General features: G+C 34.8%; 1 protein-coding gene across 1 annotated transcript in view; it reads left to right on the top strand.

The window, feature by feature from the left end:
• The window catches only part of LOC131062859 (uncharacterized), a 99,423-nt gene extending 81,866 nt beyond the window's left edge, over positions 1-17,557 (top strand). Inside the window, exons 15-27 of the mRNA XM_057996596.2 lie at positions 13,960-14,121; positions 14,195-14,258; positions 14,395-14,453; positions 14,571-14,646; positions 14,817-14,888; positions 15,087-15,174; positions 15,363-15,621; positions 15,849-15,964; positions 16,077-16,297; positions 16,394-16,422; positions 16,527-16,629; positions 16,884-16,992; positions 17,085-17,557. Of these exons, the coding sequence (XP_057852579.1) occupies positions 13,960-14,121; positions 14,195-14,258; positions 14,395-14,453; positions 14,571-14,646; positions 14,817-14,888; positions 15,087-15,174; positions 15,363-15,621; positions 15,849-15,964; positions 16,077-16,297; positions 16,394-16,422; positions 16,527-16,629; positions 16,884-16,992; positions 17,085-17,346 (1,620 nt within the window). The 3' untranslated portion in view covers positions 17,347-17,557. The remainder of the gene's footprint in view (positions 1-13,959; positions 14,122-14,194; positions 14,259-14,394; positions 14,454-14,570; positions 14,647-14,816; positions 14,889-15,086; positions 15,175-15,362; positions 15,622-15,848; positions 15,965-16,076; positions 16,298-16,393; positions 16,423-16,526; positions 16,630-16,883; positions 16,993-17,084) is intronic.
• Positions 17,558-18,314: the final 757 nt, after the last annotated feature.

Raw genomic sequence — 18,314 nt, 5'->3', positions numbered from 1 at the left:
GCATCTTCTCTATCCCAAGATAGAACAGTACTCCACAATTGCACTGGCATCTCCTCTTTATCCTTGACCTTAATCAGGTCCATCTCCTTTCCAAAATAATCAACCCCTTTGAACAGAAACATATGCATTAACATGGAGTACCATCCAAATGGCCTATCCACCTTACCATTTTTTATTCCTACTAGCCCTTTATGAATTGCATCAGCAAGGTATGAGGCATAATCAAATGTTATTGCTAGGGAGGGGTTTATAATTTGTGCAATCATTAACATATAATGGGTTGGCATATTCTTTTCAGCATCCTCTCCAAAAATCTGGCATAATGCCCAATACATACCCTTAGCTCTCAGAGTGAATAGGTTGAGAGAGAATGGTTCCATTGTGCTGGGGCCTACAACTGTTAACCCCCCTATCTTTACAAAGAATTCTTTCAATGGGCCACTTCTAAGATGATCCCTTTATGTGTTGTAAACCTGGGCTAACGACTCAAAGTCAATAGGTTCTAACAAATTGGAGGACTCACTGAGTTTAAACACTTTCCTGAATTCATCTTCATTTATCTCAATCAAGACTGATCCCTTTATGTTCCTGATGCATCTTGCCACAGAGTCATAATTCTGTGCAATCAGGGCTAACAGATCTACATCCATAAAAACACCTAGGACCACAAGCTTTCCTACATCCTGCTCCCATATGCCATTCAAAGGAGCTGGGGAATTCCTCTGCCCAAAACCAACTTTGAAGAGTCCTAAGCCTAACAATCCTATTTCAGGGTCCCTCAACCAATTACCCTTATCATAAAGGCCATCTCCAATTTTTAGATGAGGGTTCTTAGGTACTAGCCCCAACAATCCTATTTGAGAACAAACCAAGAGTTATCAAGAAAAGCACAAGAAACCTGATTATTCGCCTGAAGAAAATCGCTCTGCAACAATTCGCTCTACAACAAACTTCGATGAAACAATACATAGCAATCAAGTTGATGCGAACTGAAAAGGGCAAGTTGGCATTTAAGTTTTTAGAAATTAACTCTGCATGCTTCGACTTTCCTTTTAGAATTAAATTCGCCAAATCGAATTCAAAACTGGCTCCAACAAGTCATAATTTCTCTAAGTCTTTCCTCTGTTTCGCTCTTTCGCTACTTCGCAGAACATAAAACTCGTGCTCTTTTCTTTCGCGAAACAACACTGGCCATTGGATCTCGAGAACTTACATCGCCTTTATCTCCGTTTAATCTCTTTGCTTTAGTGTCGGGCCCGACCTCCTTTTCGCCACTTCGTGGAGTTTAACAGTCGTGCACTTTTCCTTCGCGAGGCCGTGCCAAGCGTTAGATCAAACTCAAATCACCTGGCCTTTAACTCCAACCGGGACCATCAATCCTTTTAACTAACCGTGCCTCATCTTGACAGCTAACGGTTTTTGCCATTTCACTGAGGTTAAGCTGCGGGCATCTTCGGGTCACAAAACAATGAGAAGCATTGGATCAATCTTGAGATGAATGCCTTTTAAGTGGGCCCTTTATCCGGGAATTACTTACCCCACTTGTTATCCAGTTAATAAACGCCACATGGCAGTCGGCCATTAGCCCTGGAAACTCCTTTTGGTTCCACCCTTAATCCGCCACGTGTTCCCTTTTACTATTCCCACATAACTGCTGGTTACACCTAAGGGGGCCCTCAACCACTTTTTTAAACCACGTGTCACGTCACTCCTCCGTGTAATTTCCACCTGTCTTTCGCGACTTTGTGAACATTATTCTTCGTTTGGCTTGCAGCCACGAAGCCATGAAAACCGTTAGATCAAAACAGACCTGAACTGCTTTTAACTTCATACCATGCATGTCCCTTGGGCCCATCGGCCTTTTTGCTACTTCGCAATGACTAACTTGCTAGCATCTTATCTTCGCAAATTCACGGGAGCCATTAGATCTCAAGAACTTGCTCATTGTTTACTCTTTTTATGACAACCTTGCCCGGACCCACTGCATACTGCCAACTCAGTGCCTTGTCACCGCCATGTCATCGCCAACTGGGGTTACCACATTTACTACCACTCTTAGCAGGACCCTCCACCTTTTCGCTATTTCACTGAAGGTATAGCTCGTGTGTCTCCCGACCATCAAACAATGAGAAGCCATTGATCTTTTTCCAAGCTCTACAAAAAGCTCTACAAAAAGTGGCAGCTATTATGCCACGTCACTCCTCCGTGTGATTTCCACCTGTCTTTCACGACTTCGTGAACATTATTCTTCATTTGGCTTGTAGCCACAAAACCACGAGAACCATTAGATCAAAACAGACCTGATCTTCTTTTAGCTTCATGCCATGCCTATCACTTGGGCCCATCGGCCTTTTCGCTACTTCGCAATGACTAACTTGCTAGCATCTTATCTTCGCGAATTCACGCAAGCTGTTAGATCTCAAGAACTTGCTCATTGTTTACTCTTTTTATGACAACCTTGCCCGAACCCACTGCATATCGCCAACTTGGTGCCTTGTCACCGCCATGTCATCGCCAACTGGGGTTACCACATTTACTACCACTCTTAGCGGGACCCTCCACCTTTTCGCTATTTCGCTGAAGCTATAGCTCGTGCATCTCCCGACCATGAAACAATGAGAAGCCATTGATCTTTTTCCAACCTGATAATTCTTTAACCAAAGAAGACCGCTTATCTCTGGGACCCGCCAAACCCTTTCGCCACTTCGCGAAGGTTAAAACACGTTCAGCTTGATCTCACGAAACCACGTTGTTTTTCCAATCAAATGAAACTTGATCGGTGTTTAGCTTTGGTCCAAACCTATATGCCGGGTCCACCTTCACCTTTCGCTACTTCACGGAAACTAAGTTTCGAGCACTTTTTGGTCGCGAATCAATGCGGGTCGTCAGATCAATAGAAAATTGCATGATACTTATAAGGCCCGATGGACATTAGAAAAGGCAAATTAAAAGCGAACAAGAATAATATATTTAAAGGGACCGCCTAGGTAAATGACAAGGGGAGAACACTTTTATGATAAATGGACCCATCGCTTAAGTGAATAGTATAGTAACACCAAATTAGAAACCAAAAGGGCTTTTCTCAGGTTTTTTTTTTTTATATATTGATGATAATTATTACTTTTTTTTATAAAAATGGTCATCATCGGAATTACGATGAACACCAAGCTTTCGACCGACGACTTCTTTGACCGTCGGTAGAGTCCATTGGATTGTCGAATTTCCGACGGGCATGGCATCGTCGACCAATCTGACGCCGAGTTTTCAACGGTGGATTTTGTCGAAACTCTGACGAAAATTCGTCAAAAATATGACAAACGGTCGTCGAAAATCAGCTCTGAATGTACTAGTGTGGGTAAGAGGGAGGACATACCAACATGATCCTCCAACAATATTTTTGTTTTAGGACAACACAATATATGACATAATTTCCAATATTGAATCATATATCCATGGTGGAACTACACTAGAGAGATAATTATAGTAAGAGGTGTTTGGAACTTTACCAATTAGACCAATGCCTACTCCATTAGGCAATGTAGGCTCAACTTGCAAAGAAAATAATAACATGTCTATAAATTAGCAAATGAAATAAAGGTATGTATATACATAACCCCAGAAGATAAGGAAACTTGCAAATGAACATACTTATTTATCCCTATCAATCATCAATAATCCAAATAAAATAGAAGAAAATCATTACAAAAGATTTTGGAATGCTTAAGAATGCATGTCATACATGTTAATCCATCTTATTATAGTCATGCCAATATTTCTCTAGCAAGTGAAAGACAAAAAACTAAGTTAAAATCCCTTCTCAACATAATATAGCCTATCATGGAGACATAAATTTACATACAAAACCTTACTAGGCTACCCTACTTTCCTAATATAAGTACATGGATTTATCATGTATAGAGTTGGGCATTCATCATTTTATACCTTAGAACCTACTTGAGATATTTATAATCATAAATGGGCTTAGTGACCCACCCTTGTTACATCTTACAAACATATGTTTAGTATTACATTTAATCATCATTCTTGTGCAAGAATCCAACGTGGGTAATAAAATTGTAGGTCATCCACATATATTGCATCATCTTCACATGGTTGTGCATTTGAAACCATGACCCTTTCATCTATAACCTAATGTATTTGTATACAAAGAATGTCTTTGAAGGGTCCACAAGTATTGAGAGACATTTTGAAAGTCTTCTCCTATCTAATTACATCCAATTGAGAGCATCAATGACATCTTAAGTCATGTAGGGAGGTAGCTTTGTTGTGCTTCCACAACTCATACCTCATTTTCTCCCTTGAGAAAACTGGGAACCCCCTTTTTTATCTTTTTCCTTCTCGTTTTTGCTTTTGTCTTTGCTTTCTCCCTTTTTCTTTTCTTCCTGATTCCTTTTTTCTCCTTTTTCTTTCTCCTTTTTTTTTCATTTTCCTTTTCTTTTCTTTCTTTCCCTTTTGGGCTTTCAAGGATTGGGGTTCAAAGATCCCTTTTCCATTCTAGAACTACGAACCCTCAATCCTCAATCTTGCCTATGTTTTCCTCCTAGATAGGGATTAGGGATGTTTATACCCTTGACGAGCTGGATGTGCCCTTGCGAGGATCGAGGATAGGAGGTGCATGTGTCTTCCTTCCCAAGTGCCCTTGCCACCCCAGACCCCTAATGGATTTTTCTTTACCTACCCTCAAGATGTATTAAATGCACTTTTTGGCCTATATAAGCCCAACTTTGCGGGTCATTCCTCACCTCATCCTATCAAATTTTGCGAGATTCTAGAGCTTGGATGTGCATGTGAGAGAAAAAAAATTGTGCATCTTCCAAGGCTGTGAGGTAGTTTGAGAAAGTTTCTTATCAGAGGTAGGGTTTTCATCTAGTTATTTTTGTTGTTTTTCTTTTCTCCTCTATCTTGAGTTAGGGTTTTCTTCATGTAGGTTTTTTGCACCCTTTTCTTTCCTTTTCTTCTAGGTATGGCCTATAGGTGAAAGCCTCAATCATTCCACCCATCATCAGAGCATGAATTTGGCCTATTCTTTTGGTTTTTCCCTGCATTTCTCATCACTTGGTGTGTGCCCTAGTATTAAGGTTGCTTCAAATTAGGTTTTGATTACCTTCAATAAGTTGGGCTCTTGCCACTGTTTTGTGTCTTAAAACCGATTCGCTACACACTTAGCATGAAGATTCAAGTGGTAGAGATCACATTTTTTCTAAAATGTTTAAGGGTTCAACAAAATAACCTAAGTTAGGATCAAGGATATCTCCATCCCCAACCCTGGACTAGCAAAATTAAATGAAGAGAAGACCCTTGCAGGGATCAAGGATGTTTCTATCCCTATTACCCATCAGGAAGTCGAGGATGTCAAAATCCCTTACCCCTAATGTCTGACATGAAAGCCCCTAAATCATAAGGCGGGGATAAGGGATGTCGCTACTGCTAACCCTGAAGATTGATCTTCCATCACGAAGCTAGGGCTTGAGGGTGTCAACAAGGTAAGAGAAAAAAGTTGCTTGTCCACTTAGAGTGGAAGTTTTACACAGTCAAAATTCGCAAATTGAGCAAAGCACAACGAGATCCCAACGAAAATGAATTGAGATCTCATTTAGCTACAGGATCCTAAGCTGGAAAATGAATCGGGATCTCATTGCCCACATGACCCCAAGCCTAATTGAGTACCTGTTTAAAATGAATCAGGATTCCGATTCAAAAAAGTTATTTTTTTTCAAAAAATTGAGATTCGATTCATTTTCACTATCAGACATACTCAAGATCCCAATTCAAAGAGCATTCAGCTGCCTACAAGCCCCTCTAGGTAGGCTTTTTGTCCTCTTTTCTTGTTTTTTTTATTTTAAATGTAAAACTAGCAATTGCACCTTAGTGTGCAATGGGTACACCGAAGAGTTGTGAAAGGTCAAGGCGAAATTTTGGTCTATTTTTTTGTATACATTTCCATTGTAGATGAGGTCAATTTGAAGACAAGATGGAGAGGTAGAGAGGGGTAGAGAGATATAGAGATAAAGATGGAGAGATAGAGAAATAAAGAGGGAGAGGCAGAGAGGAATAGATATAGAGCAAAAGGGGGAGGGAGAGATATAAATCATGAGATAGAATCATAGAGAAATACAAATATAATGAGATATAGAGAGGGGGAGAGACAGAGAGACAAAGAGATAAAAAAACATAGAGAGAGAGAGAGAAACAAAAAGGGAGAGAAAAATAAATAGTAGAGATAAAGGTATATAGGGTGAGGTAGAGAGAGGGAAAGATCTAGAGATATATAGGAAGAAAAAGGGAGAGAGTGGTAAAGATAGAAAGATAGATAGGATGGGGAGGGAGAAACAAAGGGAGAGATGGGGAGAGATAGCCTTAGAGGAGGGAGATTGTTTTGAATCCTCTAGCGTTGATAGAAAAATATCCTTTTTATCTGCAAGCACTCAAGATTAACGAATTTCCATTTTGAATCAATAAGATAACTTTTTTATCCTTTAAATCGAGAACCCTCCTACTGATTGGTCTGTAGTCTTTCAATAGTTATCCAACAAAAAAAGTTGTAGACATTAATTCAAGGAGGAGCTATACATATGTTAGAAGAAGAAATGTCTCTCATAGGTTGCCTACCAATGGAAATGTGTTTGGGCTCCATTGAAGATAGAGATCAACTTGAATGTGTTACAAGAGTGATCAAACAAGCTCAATCACATACCAACACATCAATTATGTATGCAAATTATAATAGTTCAAAAAGGTCCTATTGAACCCGAGTCAATATGGTATGTCATATTTGCATACCTATCAATGCATGTGTTTTGATGATGTTTTACTAGATTTTATTGCTAATCATGGTTTTGCTTTCATTTATGTAGGATTTGATAATAGAAAGAGAGCCTATTATGGAGTTAGTGGGGGCACCTATAATTCTGATATTTATGCTACTTATGGAGAAGTTGATCCAAGTCCTATTAGTGGTCAATAAGTAACATCGCCTATAGATCTAAGAAAGTACGTGAATTGAGATGCCATCCATTTTAGAGAGGCCTTGAATAATTTAATTGCCAATATGTTTATGCAAGGAGAATTCACTACCCCTCCTTTTAGTGCATTGTTATTTAAGAAGACATGTTAATCGTGAGATACACATTTGAAATTTTATAATATGTGTAATAGTGAAGTGGTGAAGTGAAGCATTCTATAGTTAATCATTTAATTAAAAAATATTTCTAATTTTAAAATACTATACAATGTAATTTTTAAAAATATTATATTAAAATGTTCACATTGATAAAATAATGTATTCATGGTCAAAGAGTTCATTACAATTCTTAAAAATGTATTATTTAAGTGGATTGGTGGGAAAATTAAATAGAAGTCTTGATAATGATCTCTCTCATGGTGATTTATATATATTTATTAAAGATATGTATGCTAGTTAATATCCAACAATTAAACATTAAATGAAAGGTAATGAGTCTATAATTAATCATTTAATTGAAAAATTATTTTTAATATTATATTAAAATATTCACATTGATCAAAATAATATAATCATGATCAAAGATTCATTACAATTATTAAAGATATATTATTTAAGTGGATTAGTGAAAAAATGAATCATAATAATTTATATTGTACATTAATCAAATATGATATTTAATAATAAATAGATATATTTAAATTAAACAACAATTTAAGATCATTTGACAAATAGTAAATAATTTAAATGATAAATCATAAAATTTAATCTTTGTTATTATTTAAATTTTTTAAATATAATTAGTTCATCAATAAAACAGATTTAATATACATATCTTTAGATTTAAAAATACATATTAAGATAAATAAAATATAATTTAATTAAAAGTTTATAAATAAAATTATAACTAAACAAAATGGCCCATTGTATAGAAGTGCATTTACAAAAAACCATCCAATTATTTTAAAAAATAAATAAATCTAAAACAAATAAAAACTAATAAACATATATAAAAATAGTAAATGGTAAATATAAATTGCCATAACAGAAAAGAGGTCTATTATCCACGTAAGACAATACTAAATACATTTCATTTTACGAAAATAAATACAGGGTAAGATTTACCATATGCACACCAATGTAAATCCCACTTACAAAATGTTTAAAAACCTGAAAACGCCTTCATCGTTATTAATACGATTTACTCAAACATCGTAAGGCATTAATTAGCTCGCGTGAAAAGTGAGAATCCGTAAACAAAGATCAAACGAAGACGGAAAAATCAAGTGGAAAATCGATCGACGAAAAATGATGAAAGTGATGAACGAACACGATATTCTCTATCGTCTTGCACGCTTCTAAAGAGTTTAAGACCGTCAGATTTACAAGTGAAGGTTTTCTTTGTCATAAGGAACACCTTCAGTGTAAATATTGTTTTGTTTATGTTTTTAATAAATTTTAAGTTAGGTTTTATTTTTTTGTTTTCAATAGATTTTGACCCAAAAATTTTCCCAAAAACTCTGATTTTGGGTTTGCAAATTGGTTGTTGTAAACTCTATATAAACCCTTCATTTGATTGAAAAGGGGGTTGGATTATTAGTGCAAACATTATTGTGAAGTATTCATGCATTTTTGGTGACCAAAATTTTTACCAAACTTGTGAAATTTGAAGATCTCAATATTTCAGCATGTCTTAGTTGTCCAAATAGCTTTATTAATTAGTATTGTTGATCATTTGGTAATTCAATAGCGAAAGATAACTTGGAGAAATCAATTTTTGAAGAGCTTATTAAGAATCTCATCCTATATGTGTGCATAGGTATGGCCATATAGTTAGATGAATTCTAAAAAAATGATTTATTTCATTCCTCAAAAGATTGCATCATATTTTCATAAATTGTGTTAATCTAATTTGTGCTAATATGGTTTCGTTCGATGTGGTCTAACAATTATAAGATTTTAATGATCTTATAATCAACATTATCTAATAGTCTCAAATTTCAAGTTATTTTCCTGAATCCTTGGTCTTTTGCAATTCATTTCACACTCTTGAATAGAATAGAATGTTAAAATAGATTGGTTGTTATTAATTTGTTTATGAAAATTTTAATCAGAAAATATTTGGAAAAAAAAGAGTGATTGTTTCAACCATTTGTGTAGATAATTGGAGAATGTTGCAGTTTCAGCTTGAAGTGACAAAACCAACAGACCACCTTGAAACTAATCCACATTTGTTCCCATTGATCTACCCTACATGTCTAAGACCTAGCTTTCTATAACCTTGGAGTGAGGTTCTCTTCACTTTTCAAGAGAGGATATTTGTCCTTAGATCTCCTCTCGTTGTCCATGCTAACATCATAGTTAACAAGTATCAGTAACTTCCAATTAGGTACAACAAAATAAGGGGAAGATTTTGCCCATGTTTGGAAAAGAAACCTGTCAAAAATAGAACAACAGTTAACTAGGAGTCAAAATGGTACAAAAGAAGCTCATTTTCTTCATTTTTGTCCATCCAAATCAATTATCTACCTTTTGTATGAATTTTAGGAAGCGTTAGCTTTAGTTTTAGGACAGTTTTAAGCTATTTATTTTTAGTTTTCAAAAAAATTCAACCCAAAATTTTGCCTAGAAACCCAAGTTTTAGGTTTGTGAATTGGGTGTTGTAAAAAATATATATAAACCCTTCATTTGATTGTGAAAAGGGTTGGATTATTCATGTAGACAATAGGAGTGAAATGTTTATACCAAATTTGTGAAGTTTGAAAGATTAAAGTTCATAATTCAATATTTTCGGCTTGTGTTAGTTCTTCAAATGGCTTTGTTAAATGGTATTGTTGATCGTTTGGTGATTAAATTGCAAAGGATAACTTCACTAGATTGAATTTCAAAGAGCTTATCAAGGATTTAATACTATATGTGCGCATGGGTATGGCCATATAATTGTTGGCATATGTTGGATTTGGTTAAGTGTTGTCATTGATGTCAACATTGTATCTCGGTTGGATGTGGTTCTGCTATCCCGGTTAGACTTGGTGTTTATCTTGGCTTTGGATTCGATTCTGATCTGGTATGATAAGATCCTTGGATGCGGTTTTGGATGCTTATTCAGGATGGTTATATGCTTGCCATATTCTATTGGTTCATGTTTTGGTGCTCCGGTAACTATCGCTTATGTTCTCGATTGATATTTCTTGGTATCGGTTAGCTTTACCAGTTAGCAATATTTGGTGTTTTGATCAGATGATTTTGGTCCAGTTTATGGAATCGATTTCTATCATGTTGAAGGTACTTCTTGATCGTGTCCTGAGTGTTTGGTGACTTTGCATTGGTTGGCGTGTTGTTATGGTGGTCCTATTTGGATCTGGTTAGACTTTCTGTGTTATTGCACTAAGGGTTTCTACCGGTTGGTGAAACGTGTTGGATTTTGGTCTTAACGGAATTTCTGGTGGAGATAATTGTTTTCACACAATTACAATAGTTATAAGATTAATACCATAGCACAACAACAATAAGATTGATTCTAAAGATCATTGTTTAAATTTATTCATTTAATGATTGCACCATGTTTACATGAATTATGTTAATATAATTTATGTTAGTGATTTATTTTGATCTAGTCTAATCGTTGCATGTGTTGGATAATCAGATAATCAATATTGTCTACTAGTTTGAATTTCAAGTTATTTTTATTTATCTTTTGAAACCTCTTGTCTTTTGTAGTTTTTTTTGTACTCATGGATAGAATAGATTAGAATAGGCTTGTTGTTACTAAGTTGTTTATGCATATTTAAACTAGAAAAGACCCAAAAAATGATTGTCACAATTGTTGAAAAGATTGTGAAGAATCTTTGCATAGTTTCCAACTTGAAGTGTTAAAATACCAGTAGGTGCCTTCAACACATTCGCATTTGTTCCTACTGATCTTCCTTGCACAACTAAGACCTAGCCTTCTATAACCTTGGAGTGAGTTTCTTCACTTTTCAAGATATTATATCTATCTTCGGGTCTCATGTTGTTGCCCATGCTAAAAGCGCACTCAATAGGTAAGGATTTCTTATTTGAACAAAAAGGTTCTAAGAGTTAACATACTAAAGGGTTGAGAAAATAATTAAACATTATAAAATCCTAAAGTCAAGGGTTCAACAAATTTTGGGAATGGCATGCTAGGAAGGAAAAATCCCCAAATCAAGAAAACATAGGGAATGGAAAACTTTGAGGAATGGTCCATGCTAGTAACAAAATACTAAAATCAAGGAAATAGAGGAAGGCGAAACTTTGAGAAACAACATGCAAGTAATGGAAACAAGGAAAATTAGGGACTTTGAGGACTGGCATGTTAGTAAGAGAAATCTCAAAATTAGTGAAACTACAACATGCAAGTAATGGAAGCAAGGAAAATTAGGGACTTTGAGGACTGGCATGTTAGTAAGAGAAATCTCAAAATTAGTGAAACTTGGAGATGAAGGACTTCAAGGAATGACATGTTGATAAGGCAACTCCCAAAATTAGGAAAATAGGGGAAATGGCATATAGGTAAGGGAAATCAGAAAATGAGGGACATGGGGAGAATGATGAACTTTGAGGAATGGCGTGCCACTATGGGGAATCTTGAATTATAGAAATGATGGGAATGGAGAACTTTGAGGAATGTCATGCTAGTAAGAGAAATCTTAAAAGGTGGGAAATGAGGGGAATGGGGAAATTTGAGAAATGGTGTGTTGGTAAGGGACATTCCAAAATCTCAAAATTAAGGAAATATACAGAATGAAGAAATTTGAGGAACGACATGTCGGACCATCCATCCAGACCATATATGTGATACAAATGATGACTGATGATTGATGTCCATGCCATACTTGGTAGTGCAATGATCCAGTCCATTACATACCTTGAACCATGAACCACTCGAACTGGCAGATAAATATTCAAACACCCATTATGAGACCCTATGACTGACTGACTATAGAATGTTAGGTGAATATGAGATTGGAACTTTGAGTAATGACATATTGATATGTGGAGTCCCGAATTAAGTAAAATAAAGGAATAAAGAACTTTGAGGAATAACATGCTTGAAAGGAAAATCTCAAAATCCTTCCCAAGCTTGGAAATTGGTTTAGGGTTCAACAAGGCAGCCAAGGAAACAATTTTTTTTTTAAAATGGACTATTAGGACAAATGCCAATATATATAATTGTATTGTTTGCTCTTAGTTAATATTAGTTATCATATTAAATTTTTTTAGAAATGCAATTAATTTTTCCTAAATGTTTATTTAGAAAATGGTCAAATCTACTTACATGGACTATTAATTAATATTATACCTAGTTAAATAATACCATGAATCAATTAATTAAAGTCATTTAACTGTTTAGGTTTTTTTAAATGACTATTTATTTTTAATTAATTAGTTAATTCTTTTTCATATATCCATAAAAATTATAGTAAAAGACTATGTGGTTAGTTAGCTTCATTGAGTGAAATTGGAAGTAGATTAATCTTATATTTCCAACATTTTGTTTTAGTCTATTTTACTTTTCACAATAGATTAATTCACTTATTAAACATAAAAATACCAAAAATATTATAATTTTTTTATAATCAATAAGATAATTGTCACATTGCTTCCAAACTACTTCCAATCACTCACATATTCCAAATGTCATCATCAAATTACACTTTACCAAATGAAACATATACACGCCTATAACCATCCATCTATGCAATTCAAACTTTATGTTGTATTTCTTTGCATATAATCATATAGAGTGAATCATGTCCATTTCTATGAAGATGAAAAATAAAAGACAAGAAAAAAATTATACATATATATAAAATGTGTGAATTTTTTTTGAAGATATTTGTTTTTTTTATTTGTGTTTCAAAATCTAATTTCTTTTCAAAAATTTCTTAATTATTTCTTGAATTGTTCATATTTCATCATACTCAACCACCAACCTAATAATTTCACTCTAAAATATCTTACTTCAAAATGTTTATCACTAAATTTCACAATACAAGTTATTTTTTTAAAGTAAAGACAAAAAAAAAATCTTATTTTATCTTTTAAAAATTATCAAATCTATTAATTTCAACTAATAAAAAGATATATAAAATAAATTCTAACATTATAAAAATCTTTAAAAAGGTTACATTAAGGGAAGAGCACATATAGCTAATTTGTGTATCCTAAGCTCTTAAAGAGTACATTGGATTTTGACAATTTTATTTTGTTGTCTTCGTATACGCTTAACTACTTATAACTATTATTTTGGCTTCTAAGTAATATTCAAAGAGTCGTCTAAAAAAGGAGTTTAGGGCAATATTTTTTGAAAATAAAGAGATTCGTTAATATGCCATGAATGCACGTGCTATAACCCAAATCCACTAAGTGAAGCCCCCATGATGTGAAGCATATTCTTATTGCCCCATTACCTCTTGCGCTATTGATACCAGTAAGATTGCATATTTGATCTAATTACTGTTTTGTCTAAAAATCGAACAGCTATTAACCATTAGATAATTTGTTAATTAACTTTTTATTAACCAAGTCAAATGGACGACCATTGAAACATGATGTTCCCTAATGCTCCCAAACATAATTATCTGGGTGAAAGTCGTTAGATGTCAACTTCATGAAAAGATGGGGTGACCCCACTAAAGTTACCGCTAAACTCACACTCACTCGCACGAGCAGAAGGGTGAATTCGAATGGCCAAGCAAAATGCATCGATGTTTTTTCCAATTGCACTGATGATTTTATATACTTTAAAAATTGATCAGACAAGATTTGATGCGTATATTGTGGCTGCAATTTTTTGCGAATCTGTTTAAGAAATGCTTTGGCAGAGCTACCGTGTTACATTTTTTATCGTCCTCTCTTCAGTATATATTCATACTTGATTTACTCATGCATACCCTAATAAAATCGAAACAATAACAGAGCTTCCTTTACAAAAGGATCTGCTCAGAGTGTAGAAAATAGGAGGAAAAATGGAGATTGGCAAGAGAGAAACACTTCTGCTTTGGTTCATCGTAGGAATTCAAATTCATGCCTCTCTGCAATTCAAGCTAGACGGCCTCAACAGAGACGATTTTCCCGAAAACTTTATATTTGGTGCAAGCACTTCTGCTTACCAGGTAACATTATTTCTTCCCTCTTTTCTATTATTTCTTGTACTGGTGAAATGAATTCTGGTATGGCTGTGTACAGGTTGAAGGCGCAGTACAAATTGATGGCCGTAAGCCTTGCATTTGGGATACTTACACGCATTCTGGTCAGTTAGTTCCTTTTTTGGGAGAAGAATAAATATACAATGTGAATGGACCCACTGATCATTTTTGGGCATTAAAATTATTTCTTCTTCTTGAACAAACACACCTAAAAGGACTAAGTTAAATGTGCATGTACAGGGAAAATGTTTGATGGAAGCACAGGGGATGTTACTGCAGATCAATACCACCATTATAAAGTAATCTCGATTACTACACTATGCTTGATTTGTGCTGCACCGCTGCTAATTTTTAATAAATTTTATTCTATCAGCTTTAAGTTGGCTTACCATATCTGCTGCAAACCTTTTTTTCAGGAGGACGTCCGTCTGATGTTTAAAATGGGATTAGATGCATACAGGTTTTCCATCTCATGGTCTCGACTAATACCTGGTACTGCCAGAGAATATTTTCTTTCAACAACAAAAATAGGAATAGCAGTGTATGCTTATTTTTTCGTAATGGTCTTATCTACAGTACTAAACTCTGCAGAATTATAAGTATACAAAAATTAAACCCTTTTTTTTCAATTACATATTATGTTAACTTGCTTTCCCCTGCAGATGGAAGGGGTGCCATTAATCCAGAGGGATTGGAATACTACAATAATCTCATCAACGAACTCATTCTCCATGGTAATTGTCACATGGAAAGAGCCAAAGCCCACTCATTCATTGTAAACACAGTATTTTCTGTTCCCAATCAAATTAAACTATATTATACAGCAATGAGAAATAAATTTTGGAACTGTATACAGGATAAAGAAACTAAATTGAAAATTGTTGTAATTTAACCCAAAAACATGTGATTGAAGACATTTGTAAGATTTGCAGGTATTCAACCGCATGTTACCTTATTCCACTTCGATTTACCCCAGAGCTTGGAAGATGCCTATGGAGGATGGCTCAGTCCCCAAATAGTGTAATGTTTTGATCTATAATTTATATTGAACTTGGTATTGTGTTGTAACTTTGTTTGTAAACTATGCTTAATAAAAATGTTCAGAAGCCAGTATCTTAAGAAGTGGCTATGGTAATTCATGAAGTTAATCTTCTCTTCAACAGATGCTTAACAGTTTTTTTGCTTGGCTGTTGTTATTTGTTAAACAGAGAAGATTTCAGAGCCTTTGCGGAAGTTTGTTTCAGAGAATTTGGGGACAGAGTGAAGTACTGGACAACTTTCAACGAGCCAAATGCATTTCCCCCTTTAAGTTATGACATTGGTTGGTGGCCTCCGCAACGCTGTTCTTATCCATTTGGATTTGGCAACTGTAGTGCAGGAGATTCTACAGAGGAACCATATATTGTTGGTCATCATGTTTTGTTATCTCATGCTGAAGCAGTTGAACTGTACAGAAAAAAATTTCAGGTTGTAATTATGAGCACTTAAATAGGGTAATAGTTATGAGTTGTTTGCCCATGCTCACTTCTGAAAAGGCTCAAGTACTCTCCCTTTGGTTTAGCCGTAAACTAAGAAAATAGAGAAGTCCTTAAGGGCTATCAAACCAGGGCTTGAAATTTGGAATCAAGGAATCACCGTTTAATAGGCCAATAAAGTTATGGTTTAACAGCTGGATAATTCTGTTTTTCCTGCAGGCCAAGCAAAAGGGTTTCATCAGCTTGGTCATTCTGGCCTTGTGGTATGTGCCATTGACAAACTCATCCAAGGACATAGCTGCAACTCAGAGGACATTTGATTTTCAAAATGGGTGGTAAATGTTAACTGATTTGAAATAAGATAATGCTTTTGAAACCCTGTGATAGAATTTTACATCTATAACAATTAATTTTATTATGACAATTATCTCTCTTCTTGTGTACAAGGTTCATAGATCCCCTTTTCTTTGGGGACTATCCTTCCAGCATGAAGAAGATTGTAGGCTCCAGGCTGCCCAATTTCACCAAAGAACAATCTAAAAAGCTAAAGGGATCTTTTGATTTCGTTGGCTTGAATCATTATGGCACTTACTATGTCTCTGATTTACCTAGTCAGTGGGTTTCTACTGAAAGAGATTTTATGAGAGATTTAAGCTCAAAGATGGCAGGTACATAGCAAATTACAAAACACATAACAAAGTTTGGATTTGGAAAACTGGTAAATCATTTTAGATTCTAATGGATATATATTTGTCTGTGTAAAGTAATGCGAGATGATGTCCCTATTGGTGAGGTAAGCCCGTAATTTATTCCTTGCAAATCTCCAGGTAGTCAAAATCTTCAATGCTAAATAGAATTGGTAGAGCGGAACATGAAAAACTTATTATTTAATTGCAGATCGCACCAACTGGAATTACAATTGTTCCATCGGGATTTCAAGCATTACTGGAACATTTCAAGCAACACTATGGCAATCCAGCTATTATAATCTATGAAAATGGTACTACCTCTGGTGCTAAATATAGATTGCCTGAACAAATGAATTGTATGTTAATGGCTATTCAAGTGAAAAGAGCCTAAAAAGCGAGTGCTCTGTTTTTATGGAACCCAAGTCTCAATGTATTAATGTACCACAACATACCTGTTGATTACCAGTCATTCAAGTACATTTCTTTTTAGATCTAGGCAATTTTCAATGTTTATTTGGTTCTTTTTTCCCCTAATTTCTGAAATGTTTTATGAATTGCTGCGTAGGATATGGCACCATAAACAACCAATCTCTTCCACTCTCTGAGGCATTAAATGATACAGGAAGGATGGAGTATCTTCATGATTATCTTGATAGTTTGCTCCTCGCCATCAGGTGAGCTGAATAAACACCATATCTGTAAACAGCTTATTATATTGATGCTTGAATGCTCCAGAATTATATTGAGCATGATTATGTGGGTGCAGGAATGGATCCAATACTCAAGGGTACTTCGTCTGGACATTGATGGACAATTTTGAGTTTTTGTTTGGTTTTAAGATTCGTTATGGCCTCTTCTATGTAGATTTCAAAGATAAAAATTTGAAAAGATATCCAACTCTTTCTGCTCGCTGGTTTACCAAATTTTTGAAAGGGAAGAGACAAATTGAATATTTATGGACGAGAAGAGGAGGGCGCACTAATGTGGATAAAATTGCTGCATCCTCTCATTTTCTGTCCACTGATTAGTTTCATCATGCTCGCTACCCATTGTAGTTCCCTCATTGAAACAATATTTCTGAAGAGGATACAAGGGCCTGAAATTTCATGCCCTGTTTTCAGAGTTTAATATGGTACATTTCGGTACAGAACTTCAACTCTGTGTCAAGTTGATTGTCTTTTAACACAATAAAGTAGAATTATCAAAGGCTGGGCTTTACTCTACAGCCTCCATAAATTACATGTGCTTCAATTCATTTTATTTGAGGATGGCTAACAGTTAAGAAGGATAAATATGAAATGCTGGGAGTATAACTGTAATTTAGTTTTAGGTCTATTTGGATTTAGTTCAATGATGTAGTGACATATAGTGCATCTCTGTATTATGTTTGATTTGTTCTCTAATGTCTATTTTTTATCTTTTTCTTTTCTTTTTATTTAAATAATGCAAAAAATTACAATAAGAAGACAGTTCGCAGACTGTCAACATAAGCAGCAATGCAATGATCTACAACATAGCAGAAAAGCTATTGTAAAACACATAAATAACAGCTGGTCATTAAAAATACTAGACAACAGCTGTAGGGACATAACAAAGTTATTGTAGGAAGATTAAATAACATGAAAGCTAAAAGAACATTAGTAACACCAGCAATGATATTTGCAATTTTGCAAAGAAGACCTTAGGCTCCGAGCAATGATAACCTTTTTTTTTATTGAGCAACGTCTTGACTTGAAGTTTGATTTGTTAGATTTGGAGAGAGCAATGATAACCTTTTTTTTATTGAGCAACGTCTTGACTTGAAGTTTGATTTGTTAGATTTGGATATCAATCTTTTGGTTCTTCTCAACCTCAGTCTATAATTGAGAAAAGAGGGAAGTAAGACAGTAAAAAATGTCTAGTAAAGCCCTAGAATTGCAATTTTGGTGAACATTAAGGTTAGTAAAAAACATGAAACAAAATAACATGTTTGACTGTATCAACAATAATATTAGAA

Source organism: Cryptomeria japonica, chromosome 9 (assembly GCF_030272615.1).
Source record: "Cryptomeria japonica chromosome 9, Sugi_1.0, whole genome shotgun sequence".
Classification (NCBI taxonomy): Eukaryota; Viridiplantae; Streptophyta; class Pinopsida; order Cupressales; family Cupressaceae; genus Cryptomeria; species Cryptomeria japonica.
Note: the sequence above shows the minus strand (reverse complement) of the source record. Positions and strands in the feature narration are given on the sequence as shown.